This window comes from Carcharhinus amblyrhynchos, chromosome 12, assembly GCF_965287045.1.
Source record: "Carcharhinus amblyrhynchos chromosome 12, sCarAmb.v2.hapA, whole genome shotgun sequence".
Lineage (NCBI taxonomy): Eukaryota > Metazoa > Chordata > Chondrichthyes > Carcharhiniformes > Carcharhinidae > Carcharhinus > Carcharhinus amblyrhynchos.
In genome coordinates, this window is record NC_137335.1 from 1,330,749 (window position 1) to 1,351,984 (window position 21,236).

Below are 21,236 nucleotides of genomic sequence, written 5' to 3' on the forward strand. Positions count from 1 at the left end.
GCTTGTCAGCTGATGTTCCTTTCAACTTTCCTCTTTATTTCAAAATTGTGAACTTTCAGTTCTCTACTTACTGAAACTTATTCCATTGCCTCCCACTGAAACTCATTTGTCCCAGGACTGGAAAATGGTGGGTTTCTCCTCAGTTTTTCAAAATTACTCAGATCTTAAGGTTCTTAAAACCCGTCTTAGCATTGCATTATCTTTGCTACCTTGGTTACATGGTTTTTCTCTTAACAAGTAATTGCACAACAATCTCTCTCACCTCAACCAAGAAAAATCCAAAATCTAACCAGTCAAATCTCAGTTTATCCTCTTGCCAAATAGTAAATTGAAATTTACATAAATTTAAATGTTATATTGTATGATAAGCAGCACACTATTTTTAGATTCCACATAACTGGACCACTATCCATGATTGTCTGTGTATCAATTATTTGGAGTAGATTAAAGGTTTGAGAAAAGACAATAGTCAGTCCCAGTAATCAATGAATCTTAAAGGTTGCTTTTAGTGAGTAATGATTTGTTAATTACCGTATTGATGAACTTTTTTGACTTGCCTAGGGAAAAAGAACATGATCTTGAGAGACGCTTTGAGCTGCTAAATAGAGAATTACGAGCAATGCTTGCAATAGAAGGTAAGCAATGAGTGGAGGTTTTCCAAAATTGTTCACATTTCCTTTTCAAAGTCTCAATGATTTCAATATTTTGAATAAGTTAAATGTTGGTAAATTCTCCTGGGCTATGTGCCTACGAGAATGTCCATTATTGCAAACACAGTGGGCGGAATTTTACCAGCACGTCTGCCCAAGGTTCATTCGATCCCACCTGAGGCCAACGGAGAATGCTTCATCCACCCCCAGAATCGGGACAGGCATGCCGGTAAAATTCCAGCCAATACCTGACTTTAAGAAAAACTGTCTGCACTAAATTTAGAAACTGAAACTCACATAAATGTAGTTAAAATCATATATCAGATTCTTTGAACAAGTGTAAAATTCTAGATGTTCAGGTGGACATTAACAGTTATTTTTACTTTCAGAATATTCTAAATTTGTGTGGGTAAATTAAAAATTTGGAAATCTTGGACATTCTTTTCCTTTTTGAAGTAAATGGCACCTGGTATTGACTGTGACTTTGTCTACAAAGTAAAACAATTGCAATCAATGCCAATTAATTTTACGGTTATGTATTGATCTTGTTAGTCTTTGACTAGGCACAATTATGTCTTTTTTCACCTGATAAGATGGCTGAGCCATTATAAATCAATTCTAATTTATTTTACAGATTCTGCCGCTGGCATATATTTAGACTGGAATTGGTTCATTTCCCAGTTTTGTTGTTCATTTTGCCAGTTTGTGTTGTTACTGAGAGTTCATTTGTACAAAACAATATTTTTCCTAATCCCAGAAGGAACAGTGTTTTCACATATGGAGGGAGCATAAGTCACAGAAGGTCCAGTTTCTCAGTACAGAATAATCAGAAACTGGCGCAAGTTAGAGGCTCCCGTGCATGCCGCTCCCCCCGCCCCGAGTAAATCACATGTGCCATCAGTTAGTCTTTGCTGAACCTGTTGAAGTGTTTACTACAAATACAATTCGCCAGTTATTCCAACTGTTAAATCTGTTCAAAAAATAGTGTGTAGAAATATAAAATGATCAAGAAGTGAGCATGGATTACTTCAGATTTTCAAATGCATCTTCTCCCCCATGATATAATTTGTAAGGGAACAAAAAATACAAGTAAAGCTTCACTGTTGTTGCAAATTTGCATTTGTTGTGAACTTACAGCAGATTCAGCTCAAAGCATCCAGAATAAACAATTAGAGGTTATTCACTGTGTTCATAGATAAGAGTAAACCCACATCATTTCTTGTATTTCTGGACTGAAATTCCAAGATTAACATCAGGGTGCTATAAACAACATGATCCAAATCTCTATCTGGATTTAGCCTAGAAAAACTGACGGTGCATTGCACTTGCACATAATTTATTACCTCCTGAGGGATAACAATTTAAATCATCCTGCCTCAAGCTGTATAATCAAAATGACAATGATATTCTACAGCGTGTATTTAGGAAATTATTAATCTGAATAACTGATTTTTGCTAAACTTTTTTTAAAACCAAAAGAATCAAATTCATTTCTAAATAATTTATTTCACAACCAGAAATAAAATCAACTTTTTCTCAGTGCTGAACATTCAAGGCAGCAGAACACTACAGATTATTTAAGAATGCACATATCATCTTGGTTAATGTTTACACAGAGAGAGAAATAACATTCATTGTAGCAAATATATAATTATCAATCTTCCCGCTTTCAGTCCCAGGGGTTTTCCAGTTCTGCAGATAGTGCTGTAACCATTGCTATTGTGACAGTGAAAGAGTTGTGCAGTCAGTGGTCCCATTCATATCAGTGTTTTCCAGACAGGTATGCTGATTTCTTAGTCTGTTGATGACAGAGTAGAGTAGACAGTAAATTGTGTAAGACTCATTGATAGCATGTGAAGGTAGTTTACCAAACTCCTCTTGACCTATTAATGCCATAGAATCTGAGCATTTTTTTGTGCAGTTGCTGACCATTGTGTTGATTAGATGTGGACAGTTTCTCCCTGACCACTACATGAAGCAGTTATACAGATGCTCAGTAATCTCTGAAAGGTCAGTATTCAACATGTGCTGCAGCAATTGAGATACTGTGTTGGAAACTTGGACAGCCCATGCTGAAATATGCATTGCCATTCAGCTCCCGAAACTGTGATGAGGTCAATAGGCCTATCAAACAAAGGAAGGTGTAGATAGAATAAGGTTAAATGTGATATCCAATCACTTTTACAACATTAGATCCAATTGCAGAAGGCACTACAACATGGGGTGCATTTGATTTAGAGTATGGTCTCATCCCTCTCTTTAATATTAAGGTTGAAATTTCTATTTGTACCATATCAGTTCTGAAAGAAACTATTATGTATTACTGACATTCAAGCTCACTGTAACAATGTAAAACTTTCAACTGGAGTTAACTCAACTTCATCCAATGTATGAAAGATTGAGCCAATTTGCTAAGATATTTCACCTTCATTTCTTAAATTCTCATTTTACAATCTGGTTCTGTACTTTGAGAAATATACTTGGACTCATCAGAATTAAGAAAGATAGATTTTTTTCCCTATATGTTGTATATGGCCCACAGAGTATTTTATAAGACACTTCAGATCTCTCCCTTTTGACTGACAGACATTCAGTTCATTACATTTTTTCATCAGCAATCACTTGTTCGATTTTCCCCTCAGTTTTAAAGACAATGCAGGTCATGATGTGGTCAGTAAATGTGTATACCATAAGTGTGCTTGTAACTAAACTGCTTAATGTAAAAATAATGTAATGTGTGCCATAAAGTAATGAATTTGTATAAAAGCTCCTGGATGTAAGCTTGTAGGTGCTTTAATTGTTGCTTAGTTTTTAGAAGTTTAGTATCTAGCCAAGATTTATATTGTGCCTGGACCGAAATAGAAATTAAATGTTTTATTTGTCCTGATCTGAAGTGTTTTAACACACAAACTGAGTATGAGGATATTTGAAAACTGCCACAATTGAAAAGGTAATATTATCTGCATAATTATATCAGAGCAGTCTCAAATGTATGTTTTGCAGATTTGGACATCAATAAATACCTGTCATTGGTCTTGAGTACCTGCTCATGTTTTGTTTATACATGGCCTAAGGATAGTCTTTAAAACATTCTGTTTTTTATTGTTAACCCACGAAATGGATCTTACTCTGGATTTTGCACTGCTTTATTCACTCTCAGTTTGTAGTTTGAAGTGCAAGCTCTTCTAAAAGGATTTATGCATAGGTTCACTATTTTTGTAGTTACGGTTTATATGATAAGCTTTTTTTTATATTTAAAATCAATATGTAATCCTGTGAAGGAGCTTATCCCCCTAAAACCCCATTTGTAAATCTATTTTAGCTTTGTTGCACGGTGCAGCCACAGTATTCCAGAGATTGATTAGGTCCAGCAGTAGAATCCTATCAAATGGACGCTCTGATGATGCTGCACACTTTTCCTGGAACGCTAGTTGACTGGGACTGAAGATAAGACCAGATTGCAATCCCCAGTGCATCGTTCACAACCAAATGTTAATTTTCAGATATTTACAGCCTTATTCATTGAAACAACAATTTTCTAAAGTACAGCATCCATATGTTTGTACTTCTAGTACAAAGTAATATATAGTCAACTACTGACCTTTATTCTACAATATTTTATTTTTAATCTCAGTTTTTGTTTTAATTTTTTAGTCAAAAACCAATTTTAAAATGATTATTTTAATAAATACATTGTGTAAATTCATCCCCTTTGAGGGGGTAAAGTTTAAGAATTTTATTCGGTTTGTATCCGTTTATTCTTGTTTGGCATTTTATCTTTTCTATTTAAATTTAACTTTTAAATTCCTAGGCACTATGCTACTAAGTGTAATTTTTGAGCGTTTTTTGTAGCAGTCCTATCCCTCTTTATTTGATGATAAGCCTTCAAGTATGAATCATATTGTAGGACAACATAGAAACTATAACTATAAAAATTAGACCAGATACTCTTATCCAATTAGTCAAGTACTAAAGTATGAAGTTAATGCATATAAATGATTCAAGATACTTTAATAAGGTACAATTACTGGCTGAAGGTGTGGGTGACAGAGTGATGGGGTTGGACAAAGTGTTCAGTCACAATGGTCCAGCGATCATGGTGTGGAACGGTTTTGGTAGACTGGCTGGTCTTTACCTGCCCGTCTGCTTGTACTTGTCTCACAGCAGCAACTGAATTTTATGCTGGGCATTCAGTTCCAATTACACTCAATTTGTACTGAAGGCACACTGACGTGAATAGTGGTGTATTTCTGAGTGTCAGCCACACTCTTGTATCTTGTACGTCGTCTCCCGCCTCTGAGTTTAGATAGTAAATGTTGGTTGGATTCCTATTGAAGGGGATCATTACCACCCAGCCTGAAGCCACTCCCAGTAGCAGATATCTAATTTCAAGCAGGTAAATTTATTCAATTTTGAAGGAATAGCCACTCTAAAGAAGTAAAACCATGATATGAATTTCTTATGATTTGATTGTGTGTCCTCAAACAGTTTACATTGAAAATTGGAATTATTGTTATGATATTATTCACAGTATAAATCAGCGAATATTGCTAATTGTTTATCCATTCCCTACACAAGTGAACCCTCTCTTTCAACTTTCGTTTGACTACTATCTGATATTTGATCTCAACTATGCATTGAATCTAGTTGGCAAAATGTGAATGTCCTTAAACAGTGGACATTTTCAGAGGCAAAAGCTGTGGCTCATAATATAGAATGCTTCAGTGAATGGGTAGTTTCACAGAGGTTACAAGAAACTGGAATACCAGTGAATCAAGCTGTTTAAACAAAAACTCTGCAGTGTCACGCTTGTTAGTATGGTTGTACAAAGAAATTGGAGCATCGCAACAGCAGACCTTTGATTAAGGGCACAAAGTGTAGCAGAGATGTAGCAAGTGGAGAGGCATCAACCATTCCCAGCGGGTGATAATTGCTGTGGTCAGTCTCGCCTATTAATTTGTTTCCTCCCCTATTATGAAGAGTTTTTTCCCCTTCAGCTAACTATTTTGATGAAGTAGCTTTAAAATACAAATGGATTTAATGTTTTTTTTCTGTTCACTGCAACCAAAATTCAATTTGTGTGAATTAGTTAATCAAGTTTGGTTCAGGAACCTCCACCCACAGCCTTGCCGTTTAGTCAAGAGAAGCAATGGGACTAAAAGCTGACAAATCCTCTGGACTGCGTGGTCTGTATCTGGAGGTTTTAAGCAGAGGTAGTGGTTACCTGGCTTTGACATTCTGTAATTCTCTATTTACGTTCTAGAATGGCCCCTGTTTTTAACTGCCTGTCAGTCAGGCTCTAATTGACTTCAGGTAGTGACTCACTTCTATTTGTTGGCTGGAAGTGTGTTATATTTAATATTTAAAGTGTGTTATATTCAATATGTGGTTCTGTAAATAAAAACTTGAAAATGAATGAAGACCAGTTCTATCCATCACCCCCTGACTGACTGAATTGTGACCCCTTTTAGATGAGAACAATATGTAACCCCATTCTTCAAGAAAGAAGATGCTGGTGTTGAATGGGGTGGACAAGTTGAGAGGTCACACGATACAAGGTTGTATTCCAAAAGGTTTATTTGAAATTACAAGCGTTCGGAGTGCTGCTCCTTCATCAGGTGAAGTGGAGCAAGGTGCACAGGCACAGAATATATAGGTGGAGTGACATGGTTAGTGTTGAGTTATCGTGACTCCACCTATATGTATATTCTGTGCCTGAACACCTCGCTCCACTTCACCTGACAAAGAAGCAGCTCCCTGAAAGCTTGTGATTTCAAATAAATCTGCTGGACTATAACCTGGTGTCATGTAACCTCTTGTCTTCAAGAAAGGGAGAGAGAAAACTGGGAACTATAGGCCTGTTAGCGAATCGGTAGCAGGGAAAATGATAGAATCTGTTATTAGGGACAGGGTAACAGGGCACTTAGAAAATCGCAGCATGATTAGGCAGAGTCAACACAGATTTATGAAAGAGAAATAAAAACAAAAAAGTTAGAAATATTCAGCAGATTAGCTGAGAGGGACAGAGATAACATTGCAGGTTTAAGGCCTTTCATTCAAACTGATTCCAATGGGGAAGAGAGTTACCCTCTGAGGAGAGACTGTGTAAAATTACCCTATATTCGCTAGAATTTAGAAGAATAATCAATAAAGTGTATAAACTTCTGAGAGTCTTAAACGGTAGATGCTGAAAGGCTGTTTTCCCTGGCAGGTGGGATCATTATACCTGGATAAAGGGTTAATCATTAGCATGGAGATGAGGAGAAATTTCTTCACTCAAGGTTCTGAAACAGTACAGTCCACTACCCAGGGGCTGTAGATGATCAGTCACTGAGTATACTCAGCACCATGGATTGCAGTGATCAAGAAGGCCACTTACCGCCACAAGCTGTAGCCTCACTGCCCAACATATACCCCGCACTACCATTATTTCCAAGACATAGAATCAACCCTGGTTCAGTGAAGAGTGTGTGTCAGGCGCAACACCAGCCATACTTAGAAATGAGGTGTCAACCCACCAAAACTACAACACAGGATTATTGTGAGCCAAACAGCATAAACAGCAAGTGATGGACAGAGCTAAATGATTCCAGCACCAAGGGATCAGATCTAAGCTCTGCAGTCCTGCCGCATCCAATCATGAATGGTGGTGGACAATTAAAAAACTCATTAGAGGAGGATCCACAAATATCCCCATCCTCAATGATGGCAGATTCAGTACATTAGTGCAAAAGATAAGGCTGAAGCATTCATGATCATCTTCAGCCAAGAGGGTGATCCATCTTGGCCTCCTCCAAAGGTGTCCAGCAGCACAGAAGCCAGTTTTCAGGCAATTCAATTCACTCCACATGATATAAGGAAATGGCTGCAGGCGCTGGATACTGTAAAGGCAATGGGCCCCAACAATAATCCAGCAATAGTACTGAAGACTTGTGCTCCAGGACTTGCTGTGTCCCTGCCAAGCTGTCCCAGTACAGCTACAACACTGGTGTTTATCTGGCAATGTGGAAAATTGCCCAAGTATGACCTACACACAAGAAATAGGACAAATCCAACTGGGCCAATGACCGCCCAATCAGTCTACACTTGATCATCAGTGAAGTGATGGAAGGGGTCGTCAACAGTGCAATAAAATGGCACTTGCTTAGCAATAATCAGCTTACTGATGCTCAGCTTGGGTTCCATCAGAGTCACTCAGCTCCTGACCTCATCACAAATGTGGACAGAAGGGCTGAATCCAGGGGTGAGGTGAGAGTGACAGCCCTCGACATCAACTCCACATTTGACTGTGTGTGGCATCAAGGAGCCCTAGCAAAACTGAGCCAGTGGGAATCAGGGAGGGGGGAGGAACCCTTTGCTGGTTGGAATTATTCTAGCAAAGAAGGAAGATGGTTATGGATATTGGAGACATCACTGCAGGAGTCCCTCAGGATAGTGTCCTGGGCCCAACCATCTTCAGCTGCTTCATCAGTGTCCTGACGCCCATCATAGGTCAGAGGTGCGGATGCTTGATTGTGCAATGTTCAGCACCATTCGTGACTCCTCAGATACTGAAGCAGTCTGTGCTCAAATGCAACAAGATCTGGACAATATCCAGGCTTGGGCTGACAAGTGGAAAGTAGTGTTTGTGCCACACAAGTGCCAGGCAATGACCATTTCCAATAAGAGTGAATTAAACCATTGCCCTTGATATTCAGTGCCATTATCATTGTTGAATCATCTACTACCTTTGGCCAGAAACTGAATTGCATCAGCCATATAAATACTGTGGCTACAAGAGGCTCAGAATCCTGCAGAGCTTAACTTGTCTGATTCCCAAAGCCTGTCTGCCATCTACAAAACACAAGTCAGGAGTGTGATGTATTACACTTGCCTGGATAAGTGCAGCTCCAACACCACTCAAGAAGCTCAACACCATCCAGGGCAAAGTGACCACTAATTGCTACCCCTTCCACAAACATTAACTCCCTCCACCACTGATGCACAATGGCAGCCGTGTATACGTCTATACTATGCACTGCATGAACTCACCAAGACTCCTTAAACAACACCTTCCAAACTCATGCCCTCGACCATCCAGAAGGACAAAGACAAAAGACACGTGGGAACATCACCACCTGAAGTTCCCCACCAATCACTCACTATCCTAACTTGGAAATGTATCGGCCGTTCCTTCTCTGTCACTGGGTCAAAGTCCTGGAACTCCCTCTACACTACCTACACTACAGAGATTGCAATGGTTCAGTAAAGCAGCTTAACACCATCTTCTGAAGGGTACTTTTTAATGGACAGTAAATGCTGATTTAAACAGCAACACCCACATTCCTTCAATGAATAAAAAAAGTGGAGTTGAGAGAAGATCAACTTTGTATGAATAATGGAACAGGCTCTTTCGGACAACTCCTATTTCACATGTTCTTACATTCAGTTTCACTCTGGAAATGAATTGTGTGTTACACAGGCCAGAAAGATCATGGGTTTGATCTTTGATCTGTGCTGTGTTTTCCATCCCTAATGAGGATGGTAGCAGTCAACGAGGGTTCCTGTCGTTACTTTTGTGGAAGTGTGCATGTCAAATGAGATCTGAGTTAGTTTTGGCTGTTACTTTCTCTCCAGTTCTGTCAAATAACTTTTTAATGCTCAGTCTGTAAACTCGCGTGTGAAAAATGCTTTATTGGCTGGAATAATTGGAGGAGTTAATTGCTTGTGGGACTGTGTCCCCTGGAATCGCTGCTTTCAGGAAAGAAAGGGAAAGGATAAAAATTGAAAGGAGGAAGAAATAATTTCAGCTTCAAGACTATGAAAGTAAACCGGACAAAACTGTACATTCCTAAAACTGTCTTCATTTACAGAAAACACCACAAACTACTTTACAATAGGGAGGGAAACAGCAGGGGGTCACAGAGAGGAAAATAGAGAGTTTGGCAGGCAGTCTGTATAAGGAGCTTGACGTGGAGATGGCAAAGTTTCAGAGAATCACACTAGATTAACTCGAGCAGTCAGACGTAGTGGAGCAGGACAGAGGTAGAGGAGGCCAATGGGGGCAAAAGGCTGGAGGAAAAGGTTCAGTGGAGCACAGCTAAGGAGGGAGTTTTAAACAAAGAATTCCAAACTCGGCTCGTTGTGGGAGAAGGGGAAATGTCTAAATATTGCACTATCTGTTGATGAACTGGAGTGTGGAGTGTTATGTGGGCGGTCTGTATAAAATAGGAATAAGGCAGAATGGTGTGGCCAATGGTGTCAAAAATCTAAAATAGATTGAAAACTCTTCAAAACCTTGAGTAGCTTTGTAGTGCATTTGTAAAAGCTGTGACAATTCTCATAGAAACCAATAACATTTAAAATAAATTAATCCCTATGACACCAATAGAAAGACAACCAATGGACAAGATTTCACTTTCTAAAACCTTTCTGTAACAAACCAATTAAAATCAACATAATTCAAATCTAATTAATGGGCAAGGACATTTTAAATAAAAAGATAAATTTCACTTTAGCTGATAGAACAAAGATAATTACACATAGTTACAACACTTGTGTCACTTTACACAAGTATGGCTCTACATGTAATCTCAGTCTTTCCAATTTGGGAAGTAGGATCGCTCACTTCCCATACATTTCAGCCCTTGAATTGAATTCACCAGAAGCCATGTTCCATCCAAGGTACACAGACATGGTTATCACCAAAGAAGCGCAAATTTCACTGGGCCAACGTACTCCTGATGACACGGAATCCCCAGAGACTCCTGTCCATGTATCCTTTAAATATAATGGTGAGCTGCAGCAACACTAAAACAGCTACAATCTATTACCTCTCCTGTCCTCAACTCTCTGCTCTTTCCAACTATATAACACGATCTCTACTTACCTGTGACTTTCCAAGAATAATGAGCCAGGTATCTTTGCAACCTTAAGCAACAGCCTATTTTTGGGGTGTCAGATACTCACTCTGAGGCAGTGTGCACACTAAATTAGCATTTCAGTGAGATTAGTTCCATGAAATTAATCAAATCGAAAACATGATTACAGTATATCCATTGTATTAGGTGTTCATCATATAATGAATCCCAAAATAGGCATCAAAGACCACAATGTTCCAACCAGTTGGTACTGAAGTTATAATGATGGATTAACTGGTGTAGAAATTCATTGGAACTTGCTGTGGGAGGAGTGAATCTTTTCATTACATTCCGTAAGGTGCAGCCAACTAAGCTCAGTATAAGTCATATATTAAACCAAGGAGGGACCATATTATGTGATTGGAGAACATTTGGAGAGGGGTGTGGATTTCCTGGGCTATCCCAGAAAACGTAAATGGATGTGACTTTCAGCAGGACCAGCTTTGCAGATGCTTTGAAAACGAATGTCTTTTCATTCTTCTTCTCAATCTATTCATTCAGCATCTGAAAAGAACTGCCCGTGGCTAGACTGCTATGTGTGTGTGTGTGTGTGTGTGCATATGCAGGCGTGTATGGGCACGTGTGTGCATGTGTATGTGTGCACGCCTTGGGTTTTCAAAATGTTGGAAGCCTAGAAAATAATAACCACCTGGCCCCAAACTTACCTCTGTACTGTTTCCCCCAAGAGGAATCATCTTCACTTGGGCCCTGTAACACACAGTCCCACACGTACACAACCCCACACCCGCACACATCCACACGCACACACCCACACGCACTAACATGCACACACTCCCATACCCACACATGCATGCGCACATCCACATGCACACATGTGCCCACATGCACACACGTGCCCATACACGCCCGCATATGCACACACATACACACACATGCACCCATGTGCACACACACACAAAGCAGTCTAGCCACGGGCAGTTCTTTTCAGATGCTGAATGAATAGATTGAGAAGAAGAATGAAAAGACATTCGTTTTCAAAGCATCTGCAAAGCTGGTCCTGCTGAAAGTCACATCCATTTACGTTTTCTGGGATAGCCCAGGAAATCCACACCCCTCTCCAAATGTTCTCCAATCACATAATATGGTCCCTCCTTGGTTTAATATATGACTTATACTGAGCTTAGTTGGCTGCACCTTACGGAATGTAATGAAAAGATTCCCTCTTCCCACAGCAAGTTCCAATGAATTTCTACACCAGTTAATCCATCATTATAACTTCAGTACCAACTGGTTGGAACATTGTGGTCTTTGATGCCTATTTTGGGATTCATTATATGATGAACACCTAATACAATGGATATACTGTAATCATGTTTTCAATTTGATTAATTTCATGGAACTAATCTCACTGAAATGCTAATTTAGCGTGCACAGTGCCTCAGAGTGAGTATCTGACACCCCAAAAATAGGCTGTTGCTTAAGGTTGCAAAGATATCTGGCTCATTATTCTTGGAAAGTCACAGGTAAGTAGAGATACATGGATAGATAACTTTTTGAAGTGTCCCTCATTTGTGTCCTCTACTCACCCCTTCCCCAAAACACTTTGTGATGCCAATGAATCAAACTTCTTACACTACCTGCAGAGTATTCCATATTATTGGAAAATGTACTGTGACATTGTAATTACATTTAGGATTGTACATTTTATTAAAATTCAATTTGAATAAGAAAATTGAATAAGGAGATAGATTGAGAGATTTCCCCATTTCACACACAGTATTCAATAAAGAAAACTTTGACAATGATTAATTACCATACCAGAAAAATTGCACCGGAGTAAAATCATAAGTATTAAACTGTGTTAAAATTAAAGATAGAGAGGAAAAAGTGGCAAAGACCCATTACTTGTACTTTCAAACTATTAATTAAAAGGTTCAAATCTCTGTCCTAGTTGCAAAACCTCTCTGCACCAATGCAAATGTATCTTTTCAAGGCTGGCAAAGAGGATGCTCCAAATAGTGTAAACAGAACACTGTCTGGATGTTGTTTGAACTCAGACACTGCATGCAGATTCATTTCCAAAAGTTAAATATTTTATAGACATTTCATGTTGCTTCCCTTCCAGTATCTCCATCCTCTTCACTGTAAGCCTTCTGCTAATATCCTGTTTTGCTTGAGGTTGGTTACAGAGCTGAACCTCTCTTTTACACATTTTCTAATTTAGCTCCTTTCATTTGGACAAGTTGCTAAACTTGAATATTTTTTTCAGGCATAAATATTTTTACATTTTTTGCTAGGAATTCTTTTGGAATTGTGGAAATAAATACATGAACAGGTAAATGGTGTTGAAGAGGTTTCAGTTACTTTATTGAATTTTTAATTAACCAAATTAATTTCTAATATTTTGGTCATAAACATATCTGATCATTGTGTAAGCTCACTTGATGATTTTGATGTGATGACCCCAGTGCAATTGGCTCAAAAGGCAATGAAAGATCGAAGGCTGGCATTTTCAATGTCTGCCACCTAATCTCATAAATAAAACATATTTCATAAAACTCCTAATTACATTTGAGGAAAATAACACATACAGTGCAGCCTACTGGAGACTCTCAGTATTGGGTTCTACAAGTTAGAAGAGCGGCACTCCACTGTTTGTGGTAAGTTTGATCCAACTGGCCGAGAATTATTTTCCGTGGTTGAGTTCTGGAGTTTGTGATCAAAACTGGGAAGAATGTCAACCCACAATCAACACAGTAAGAGTCACCTGCTGACACCATCATATACGTCAGTTTGAGCAGCTGTCTTCTGGCTGGGAGATATGACATAACAGATCTCCAGTAGGCATCTTGTGACTGTTAAAATGTGGAATTTGTCCCCAAACGTACAAGAAATAAAGCAAGATTAATTAACAAGCTTTGTTGGCAGGTAGGTAGTTAGCTTTAATCAGAACTCCAACTTCAACAGTATTTCCTTTTGCATCATCTGATAAACTTTTTTTTTCTTGTATGACAATTTCATGTTTCCTTTAAATTTATTTCTTTCGTCTCTTAAAGCAGCAATTTATGCTGGGGCAGTGTTCCTCAAACACTGCCTGCCCCTGTATCAGTAGCCCACTCACATGGTTTTAATGAGTAAACCACGGCCAACAGCCCTATCTATTATTGCAGGCAGCGTGGTGGCACAGTGGTTAGCACTGCTGCTTCACAGTGCTAGGGACCCGGCTTCAAGTCCTGGCTTGGTTCACTATCTGTGTGGAGTTTGCACGTTCTCCCCATGGCTGCTTGGGTTTCCTCCGGATTCTCTAGTTTCCTCCCACATTCTGAAAGAGGTGCTGGTTTGTTGCATTGACCCGAACAGGTGCCGGAGTGTGGTTACTAGGGGAATTTCACAGTAACTTCATTGCAATGTTAATGTAAGCCTTACTTGTGACTAATAAATAAACTTTATTTGCAAAACCAGTGGAATGTAGAACAGAGTCAGTTGATATATCCTAACATTTCCCATCACATCCCAAGTTCACTATCCTCAATCTGCATCACCCCCACCCCCAAAAAGACCTCATCTGGAACTTATTGTCCATGCCCAGAGAACAAATACTAGGGAAGAGATGGCACCTGGTAAGGACCTACCTCCTTCAACTATCTCCAACTGTCAAGAAGAGGTTGGCAATGGGCCTTGTAACAGCAACAGTAAACTCCTTTTATCATTGCACAGGGGAGAGGGCTGTGTAGTGGCCAAAATAGCCATGGTTCAGTGGTAACGCTTGGTTGGAAGGTTCAATTCCCATTTCAGAAACTTGAACACACAATTTGGACTAACACTAAGTCCCATCTTTCAAATAAGACAATGAACTGCACCTCTGTCTGCTCTTTGAGCAGGACAGGTCCCTCTGGTGCCCTGACCAATATTTATCCTGCAATCAGCATCGCAAAAGTACCCATCTGGTCATTATCACACTGGCAGGTTACTGTATAGAAACTGGCTACATTAACAACAAATACACCTTCAGAGAAAAGTACTGAATTGGCTATCAACCGCTTTGGAAAACCATGAGTCTGTGAAAGGAATTGTATAAACATATTTCCTCTTCAGCGCTATTTAAACCTCACCGAGGCTGTGAGAACCTTTTTGCTCTTGTCACCGGACTTGCCTGTTTAAACCCTCACCTGTTTCTTCAGGTATTCCAGCAAGTTCCCGCCAGCAGAATTCTCCTCTTTGTGGGTGATCAGCTGAGAGATCACCTTGTATAATGGATCCCAACAGAGCAAAAGGGATCAGGGTTGCAGCCAGATCATAATGCACTAAATTACAGTCCACCCAGCTCTGTGTCAACAGGCTGTTCCTCCACCTGGAGCATTACAAGAAAAGGTGACTGAAGTTTATGCATCAATTCTTTCCAGTAGCATTACTCAGTGTTACAGGTTAGAGTTATCCATCAGGACTGAAAGTTCCAACTTTCTACTTGTGTTACTTTATTCATAGAAACCATTCTTGCCAAATATGTTAAACTGCAAGAAGTCATAATTTACAAATAACTTTATTTTTGACCCAACTCCATTCTTGAATGATGACCCCATTCTCTCTATATCACCGTGCCAATGTTCTTTTCAGTTGTCAACATTGAACTCAGTCAGGCCTGAGCTTTAGTCATTGCCATTTCATCATTTCATAAGATGTAAATAATGAATAAATAAAAGTTTAAATAGTCAGAAAATAAGTCCCACCCTAACTGCTCTGAAGTGGGAGGCTGTGCCAGAACAGGTGAGGCAGTAGAATTCTTTTCGGTGAATGAATAGGTTTTTTGACAGTCTAATAACTACATCGTCACAGGTTGGCACAGTGGCATTGCTGCCTCACAGCAACAGGGATCCAGAGTCGGTTCCTGGCTAGGGTCTCTGTTTGTGTGGAGTCTGCACGTTCTCCCTGTGTCTGCATGGGTTTCCTCCAGGTGCTCCAGTTTCCTCCCACAGTCGGTAAGATGTGCTGGTTAAGGTGCATTGATGGTGTTAAATTCTCCGTCAGTGTACCCGAACAGATGCTGGAGTGTGCCGACTAGGGATTTTCACAGTAATTTCATTGTAGTGTTAATGTAAGCCCATTTGTGACACTAATAAATAAACATTTAAAAAACCCATTACTATTCCAGGTTTATTAACTGAATTATAAATTCCCCCAGCTGCCATGGTGGGAATTGAACCCGCGTCCCTTCATGGTTAATTCAGGCTCTGGAGGACTGGTCCGCGTTACAATCTTTATTTACCCAGACATTTCCAAGTGTTGGAAATTTTTAAATGAAAGAACATGGACAAGATACTGCTCGACTTCATGCTTAATGATGCTGACAGTTAGATGTAAATGGTGAAGTTGTAAATCCAGTCTAAAACCTGATGCCGCAAGGAGTCCCGGCATGTTCAGAACGGCTGAGCCTGTTTGTGTTCACTGAATTTTGCATGGGGCGGGGGTGGGGGTGGGGGCTGCTGTTTGCAATGGCGCATTCTTGTGTAGCTTATAAAGATTCACATGGTAACGGTTGATGGGCATTGTTGGGATTTATCTGAATGCAACAGCCGTGTGAGTTTAAGGTGAAAGCCCGCGGCGGTGGGGGTTAAATCCGGGTAGATTGCACACTCTGTTTGGGAAGTAGAGAGGGGGGTTTGTTTCGTTACTTTTGTGGCTTCGGATATTAAAGCTGGTGTCCGATTTCCCCTGTCTTTAGTCTATCAGCAACTCCTCGCCCTGTTTCACTGTTTACTTTCTTAATGAGCTGGGCGGAGCCTGTCCCGGAGACTGACACAAACCCTGTTTCTCCAGCCTCACAACTCCACTTCTGAGAACCTCTCCACTGTACACACACTCACACCCCACAGACACAGAGACACTCACATCCCACAGACACTCACCCCACACACACAGACACACCCCACACACAGACACACACACCCCACACACACAGACACACCCCACACACACACAGAAACAGACACACACACCCCACATTCACACACACTCACCCCACATACACACACAGATACACACACATCCCCCACACACACTCATACCCCACATACACACACACACACACCCCACATACACACACCCCACATATACACACACCCCACAGACACACACCCCACATATACACAGACACACACACCCCACATATACACACAGCCACACTCACACCTCACAGACACACACACCCCACATATACACACACAGCCACACTCACACCTCACAGGCACACACACCTCACATACACACACACACACATACACTCTCACATCCCACATACACACACACAGACACCCCCCCACATACATACACACACACAGATAGTCACACCCACATACACACACACCCCACACACACAGACATACCCCACATACACTCACACACAGACACACCCCCACACAGATACACGGACACACACACACACACCTAGGCACATTCAAATATACCCTCACATAGATACACATACAGACACATACACACCCTCAGATACACACAAACACATTCACAGACATACACACAAGACACTCTCACACAGATACACACACACCCTCAGATACACACACACACATCTTCATGCATGGGACACCCTCACATACACATAGACACCCCCTCCTACACAGACAGACACACCCCACACAGACACACACACTTACACAGACACACACACACCTAGGCACATTCAGACACATCCTCTCGCACACGGACCCTCACACAGATACACACATACACATCCCCTCAGAGACACATTCACACACACACACACCCTCTCACACCCACTCTCTCACATCTGTGCGCAATTCAACAATTGCTCCTTTCAGATATTAACCAAAGGATAAATGCTTCAAACGCCGATATTAAAATTATCACCATTACAATGGAAATATTATAATTTAAAAACAATCTGCAATATTCATTATTTTTGAATCTGCTAAATGCACCTGTTATTTTTAAGAACTTCCAGGTAACTGCCTGGATGCTGGTTTATTGCCTGAAGTAAATCTATGTTTAGGGATTAAAGGATACGGGAGGAAGTGGGGGCGGGGATCAGGATATTGAATTGGATCATCAGCCCTGATCAGAATGAACTGCGGGGTAGTCTGGAAGGGCCGAATGGTCCAGTTTCTATGTATATTTTGATCACTTTTATTTAAAGCGTTACTTCACAGCAACCTTAAAAATTATAAAACCATTTCGAACTTTAAAAAAAAGTTTGCTAAGGACTATTCAAAATCCGAGATTATGAAGTTTCTCCGGAACTGAATCCATTAAAGCAGCTCTGCAAAGTACTGATATTAATACTGATTAATACTGATACGGATATTAATACTGAGATTAATAGTGATACGGATTTAATACTGATATTAATACTGATTAATACTGATATTAATAGTGATTAATACTGATTAATACTGATACGGATATTAATACTGAGATTAATAGTGATACAGATTTAATACTGATATTAATACTGATATTACGGATATTAATACTGAGATTAATAGCAATATTGATTTTAGTACAGATTAATACTAATATTAACACTGATATTAACACTAATATTTAACAATCTAGTTCATTAATAAATGTGTAAAATACTCAATATTCCACCTGACCTGATTATTTAATCCTGAAATTGAGAATAAAGTGTGAATATTCCCATTCACTCCCGCTCAGTGACGCCCTGACCTTTACTGTCTGGACTCTTACTGAGGGGAAAGCAGTGTATTTTATATCAAACATAAAGGATCGAAATGTACCACTTTCTACTGACCTGTAAAATGAACGAGAGGAAAGGAAGCTGAAACGAGGAGCTGGGGCTGTGATTACCAAAACACGGAATAAATGTGTGTGTATCGTCCACTCTCCCCCTCCAACATCAATCCGGAGGGGCTTGGGTAACAGGCGTGCTGTACCGAGGGTTATTACTCTGCAAACTCGCCAAATAATCACTTGGATTTGATCGGAAAGTCCGAATGTGAAAAATCCAGGTTCTAAATATCTACAGGTGTTGCTGGTTTTCATTCTCCAACCTCACCAAACATGCAGATTTCACTTTGTGAATTGACCAATCCAGCTGTTATTGGGAGTTTGGAGAATAGAGGCGAGTTAGTCTGGGATTACAGTAACTGCATTTTCTATTTACCTTCCAGACTGGCAGAAAACAGAAGCGCAGAAAAGACGGGAACAGCTGCTTCTGGATGAACTGGTTATCCTGGTCAACAAACGTGACGCGCTTGTCCGGGACTTGGATGCCCAGGAAAAGCAGTAAGTTACTGATTACACAGCAAGAGGCAACAGGAAACAGTTACTGTATTGCACAGCAAGAGGAAACAGGAAACAGTTACTGTATTACACAGCAACAGGAAACAGTTACTGTATTACACAGCAAGAGGCAACAGTTACTGTATTACACAGCAAGAGGCAACAGGAGACAGTTACTGTATTACACAGCAAGAGGCAACACTATTACACAGCAAGAGGCAACAGGAAACAGTTACTGTATTACACTAAAAGGTAACAGAAACAGTTCCTGTACTACACAGGAGGAGGTAACAGGAGACAGTTACTGTATTACACAGCAAGAGGCAACAGGAGACAGTTACTGTATTACACAGGAGGAGGTAACTATTCCTTCAATTTCCATGCTGACTTAAAATTATTCTCCTTGTTTGGCTATGTTGTGTACTGATCATCCAATCATCTCCAATCTTGTTATAGATTTGATTTATAGTTTTTGTCCTGTCCAATATCATGAATTTACCCATTTGCTGATGCAGTGTATGTGTGTTTCTGTCTACAGAGCAGAAGAAGAAGATGAACACTTGGAACGAACTCTAGAGCAAAACAAAGGGAAAATTGTCAAGAAGGAAGATAAATGTGTACTGCAGTGAGATACACCAACAGTGATCCCACATCATTTAGACAACCATTGTCATTTTGATAAAACATTTGCGATGGCATTTGAATGAGATAATATATGTAGGTTGTAAACTGTTGTAATGTTTCATGTTGACAGTATTTAACCATCCCCACTGCCTCACCCTCATGGATCTGGCTTCAACCATCATTTTTATGAAATTGTATTTTGTAAAAAAAAAAGCTAAGTGTAATTGTTTTATTTGTATCTGTGACATTTAATCTCATCCCTTCTACTGGGGGAGAATTCTTAAATCTGTACTGGGGGGAGAGAACACCAAATTGTTGCAAATATAGCAGGGCTGTTATAATGATGTCTTATTAATCCTGGTTTTAGTTTCCATGTTGCTTTCATCTTTATTGAACTCGTTTTGCTTCCGATTGTTTATTTTAAATCGGTTTTCAAATAACTACAACTCCGGGTGGGTGTGGGGGAACTGAGAGAGGCTGGGGGATAACCCCTCATTCTCTGTGTGGACTCTATTTTCAAACTCAGTCACGTCGCTCTGAATCTGAATCAGAGACAGAAACTACAGACCTGCATCTGAAATGGAACAAACTGACCCCGGGTTCCATTGTTCCCGGAAAGATTGTTGGATCTGTGCTTTTCATTCATTGTAGAAAAGGTGAAGCAGTTTATAGAAAAATCTATAAAACTGAGAATGTTTAAACTTGCTTGCGCTGCATTTCACATTTTTGGATTATTTTCGTTGAGTTTTTGAACATTTCATTTAAGCTAAAGCGGCAGTTGACAAGTCTCTCTCTCTGAATATAAATAATAAGGTTGGACAGTGTGTTGTAAATGGTGTTCTCTGAAATTAGTTTTAGTTTGAACTCGGAAAGGGCTGAGAGCCGCGCACCAGGTGGTGAAAGTGACTCTGGTGGGGGTTTTTTTTGGATGTTTATTTATTGTTATCCTGAGCAGCCCAGTCGGGTTGTTTGAGCTACAGGTATTTAGCTAAACACCCCCCTCCCTTTGGCTTTTATATCCGAGTGCTGCCGGAGCTCAGAATCATTTCCAGTGCATTTCTCGGCATCATTCGGCACTCAGATACTGTCTTGTGGAAACATTCCTGTTTATTTATTCCAGGGTCATCTATGCATCTTGAATAAAACGTGAACTTTTAAGTGTTTGATGTGGAAACGATTGTTGTCGATGTTTTGCCCTGATTGTTGTGTCCTGGATTTCTGTGAAAGGGTTTTTTACCCCGAGTTTGTTTCCAGCGGGCCAGTTTCTCTCGGGGTTTCCCTGGATTAGAGATGATTCACTTTATCGGGACACTTTCCTTTAAACGGGAGCTACTTAAAACCATCCAGAATTGATGTTCCATTCAACCAAGAAAGTTTTAGCAACAACAGAAATTACATTCTGTTTGGTAACGGTCAAAGTTTGGATTTAATTATAAACAAATAAAATGTGTCTAAAATGCCGCGAGATGAATCTGAAAAGTTTCTCATCTCTGGCGGTTATTAACTCCTTCCTGAGCTTCCCGGACTGGGGCGAATCTCCAGCCCAAATCTAACAATCTCATCAAAATTAAAAATAAAACTCCATCCAGTTTTCCAGCAGTATTTGAATGGTTAGATCTGAGCGTGTTTTCATTTTGTATCTTTTAACATTATTATTCTACAGGTAAATAATTCCCCAACAATCAGGATTTCCGTTCATCCCTTTTAACATCAGGAACAATCAATGTGACCGGTTTTAATCAACGTCTGAATATTGCGTCAAAACGTTATCTTTATTAATAAACTAGCGCGGATTCAGTTCCTTTAAATGTTCGAATACAAGTTT

At 39.9% G+C, this 21,236-nt stretch overlaps 1 protein-coding gene across 6 annotated transcripts in view; it reads left to right on the top strand.

Annotated features, from left to right (window-relative positions):
• Positions 1-20,585, top strand: part of ehbp1 (EH domain binding protein 1) — a 302,265-nt gene extending 281,680 nt beyond the window's left edge. For 5 of the 6 annotated variants that reach the window (XM_080199948.1, XM_080199950.1, XM_080199951.1 and 2 more), the window contains 3 exons: positions 562-635; positions 18,676-18,790; positions 19,326-20,585. In XM_080199948.1, the coding sequence (XP_080056074.1) occupies positions 562-635; positions 18,676-18,790; positions 19,326-19,416 (280 nt within the window). In that variant the 3' untranslated portion in view covers positions 19,417-20,585. Of the gene's footprint in view, positions 1-561; positions 636-1,284; positions 3,690-18,675; positions 18,791-19,325 lie in introns of those variants that run through there. The other variant, XM_080199949.1, reaches the window with a different exon arrangement.
• The last annotated feature ends 651 nt before the right edge of the window (positions 20,586-21,236 follow it).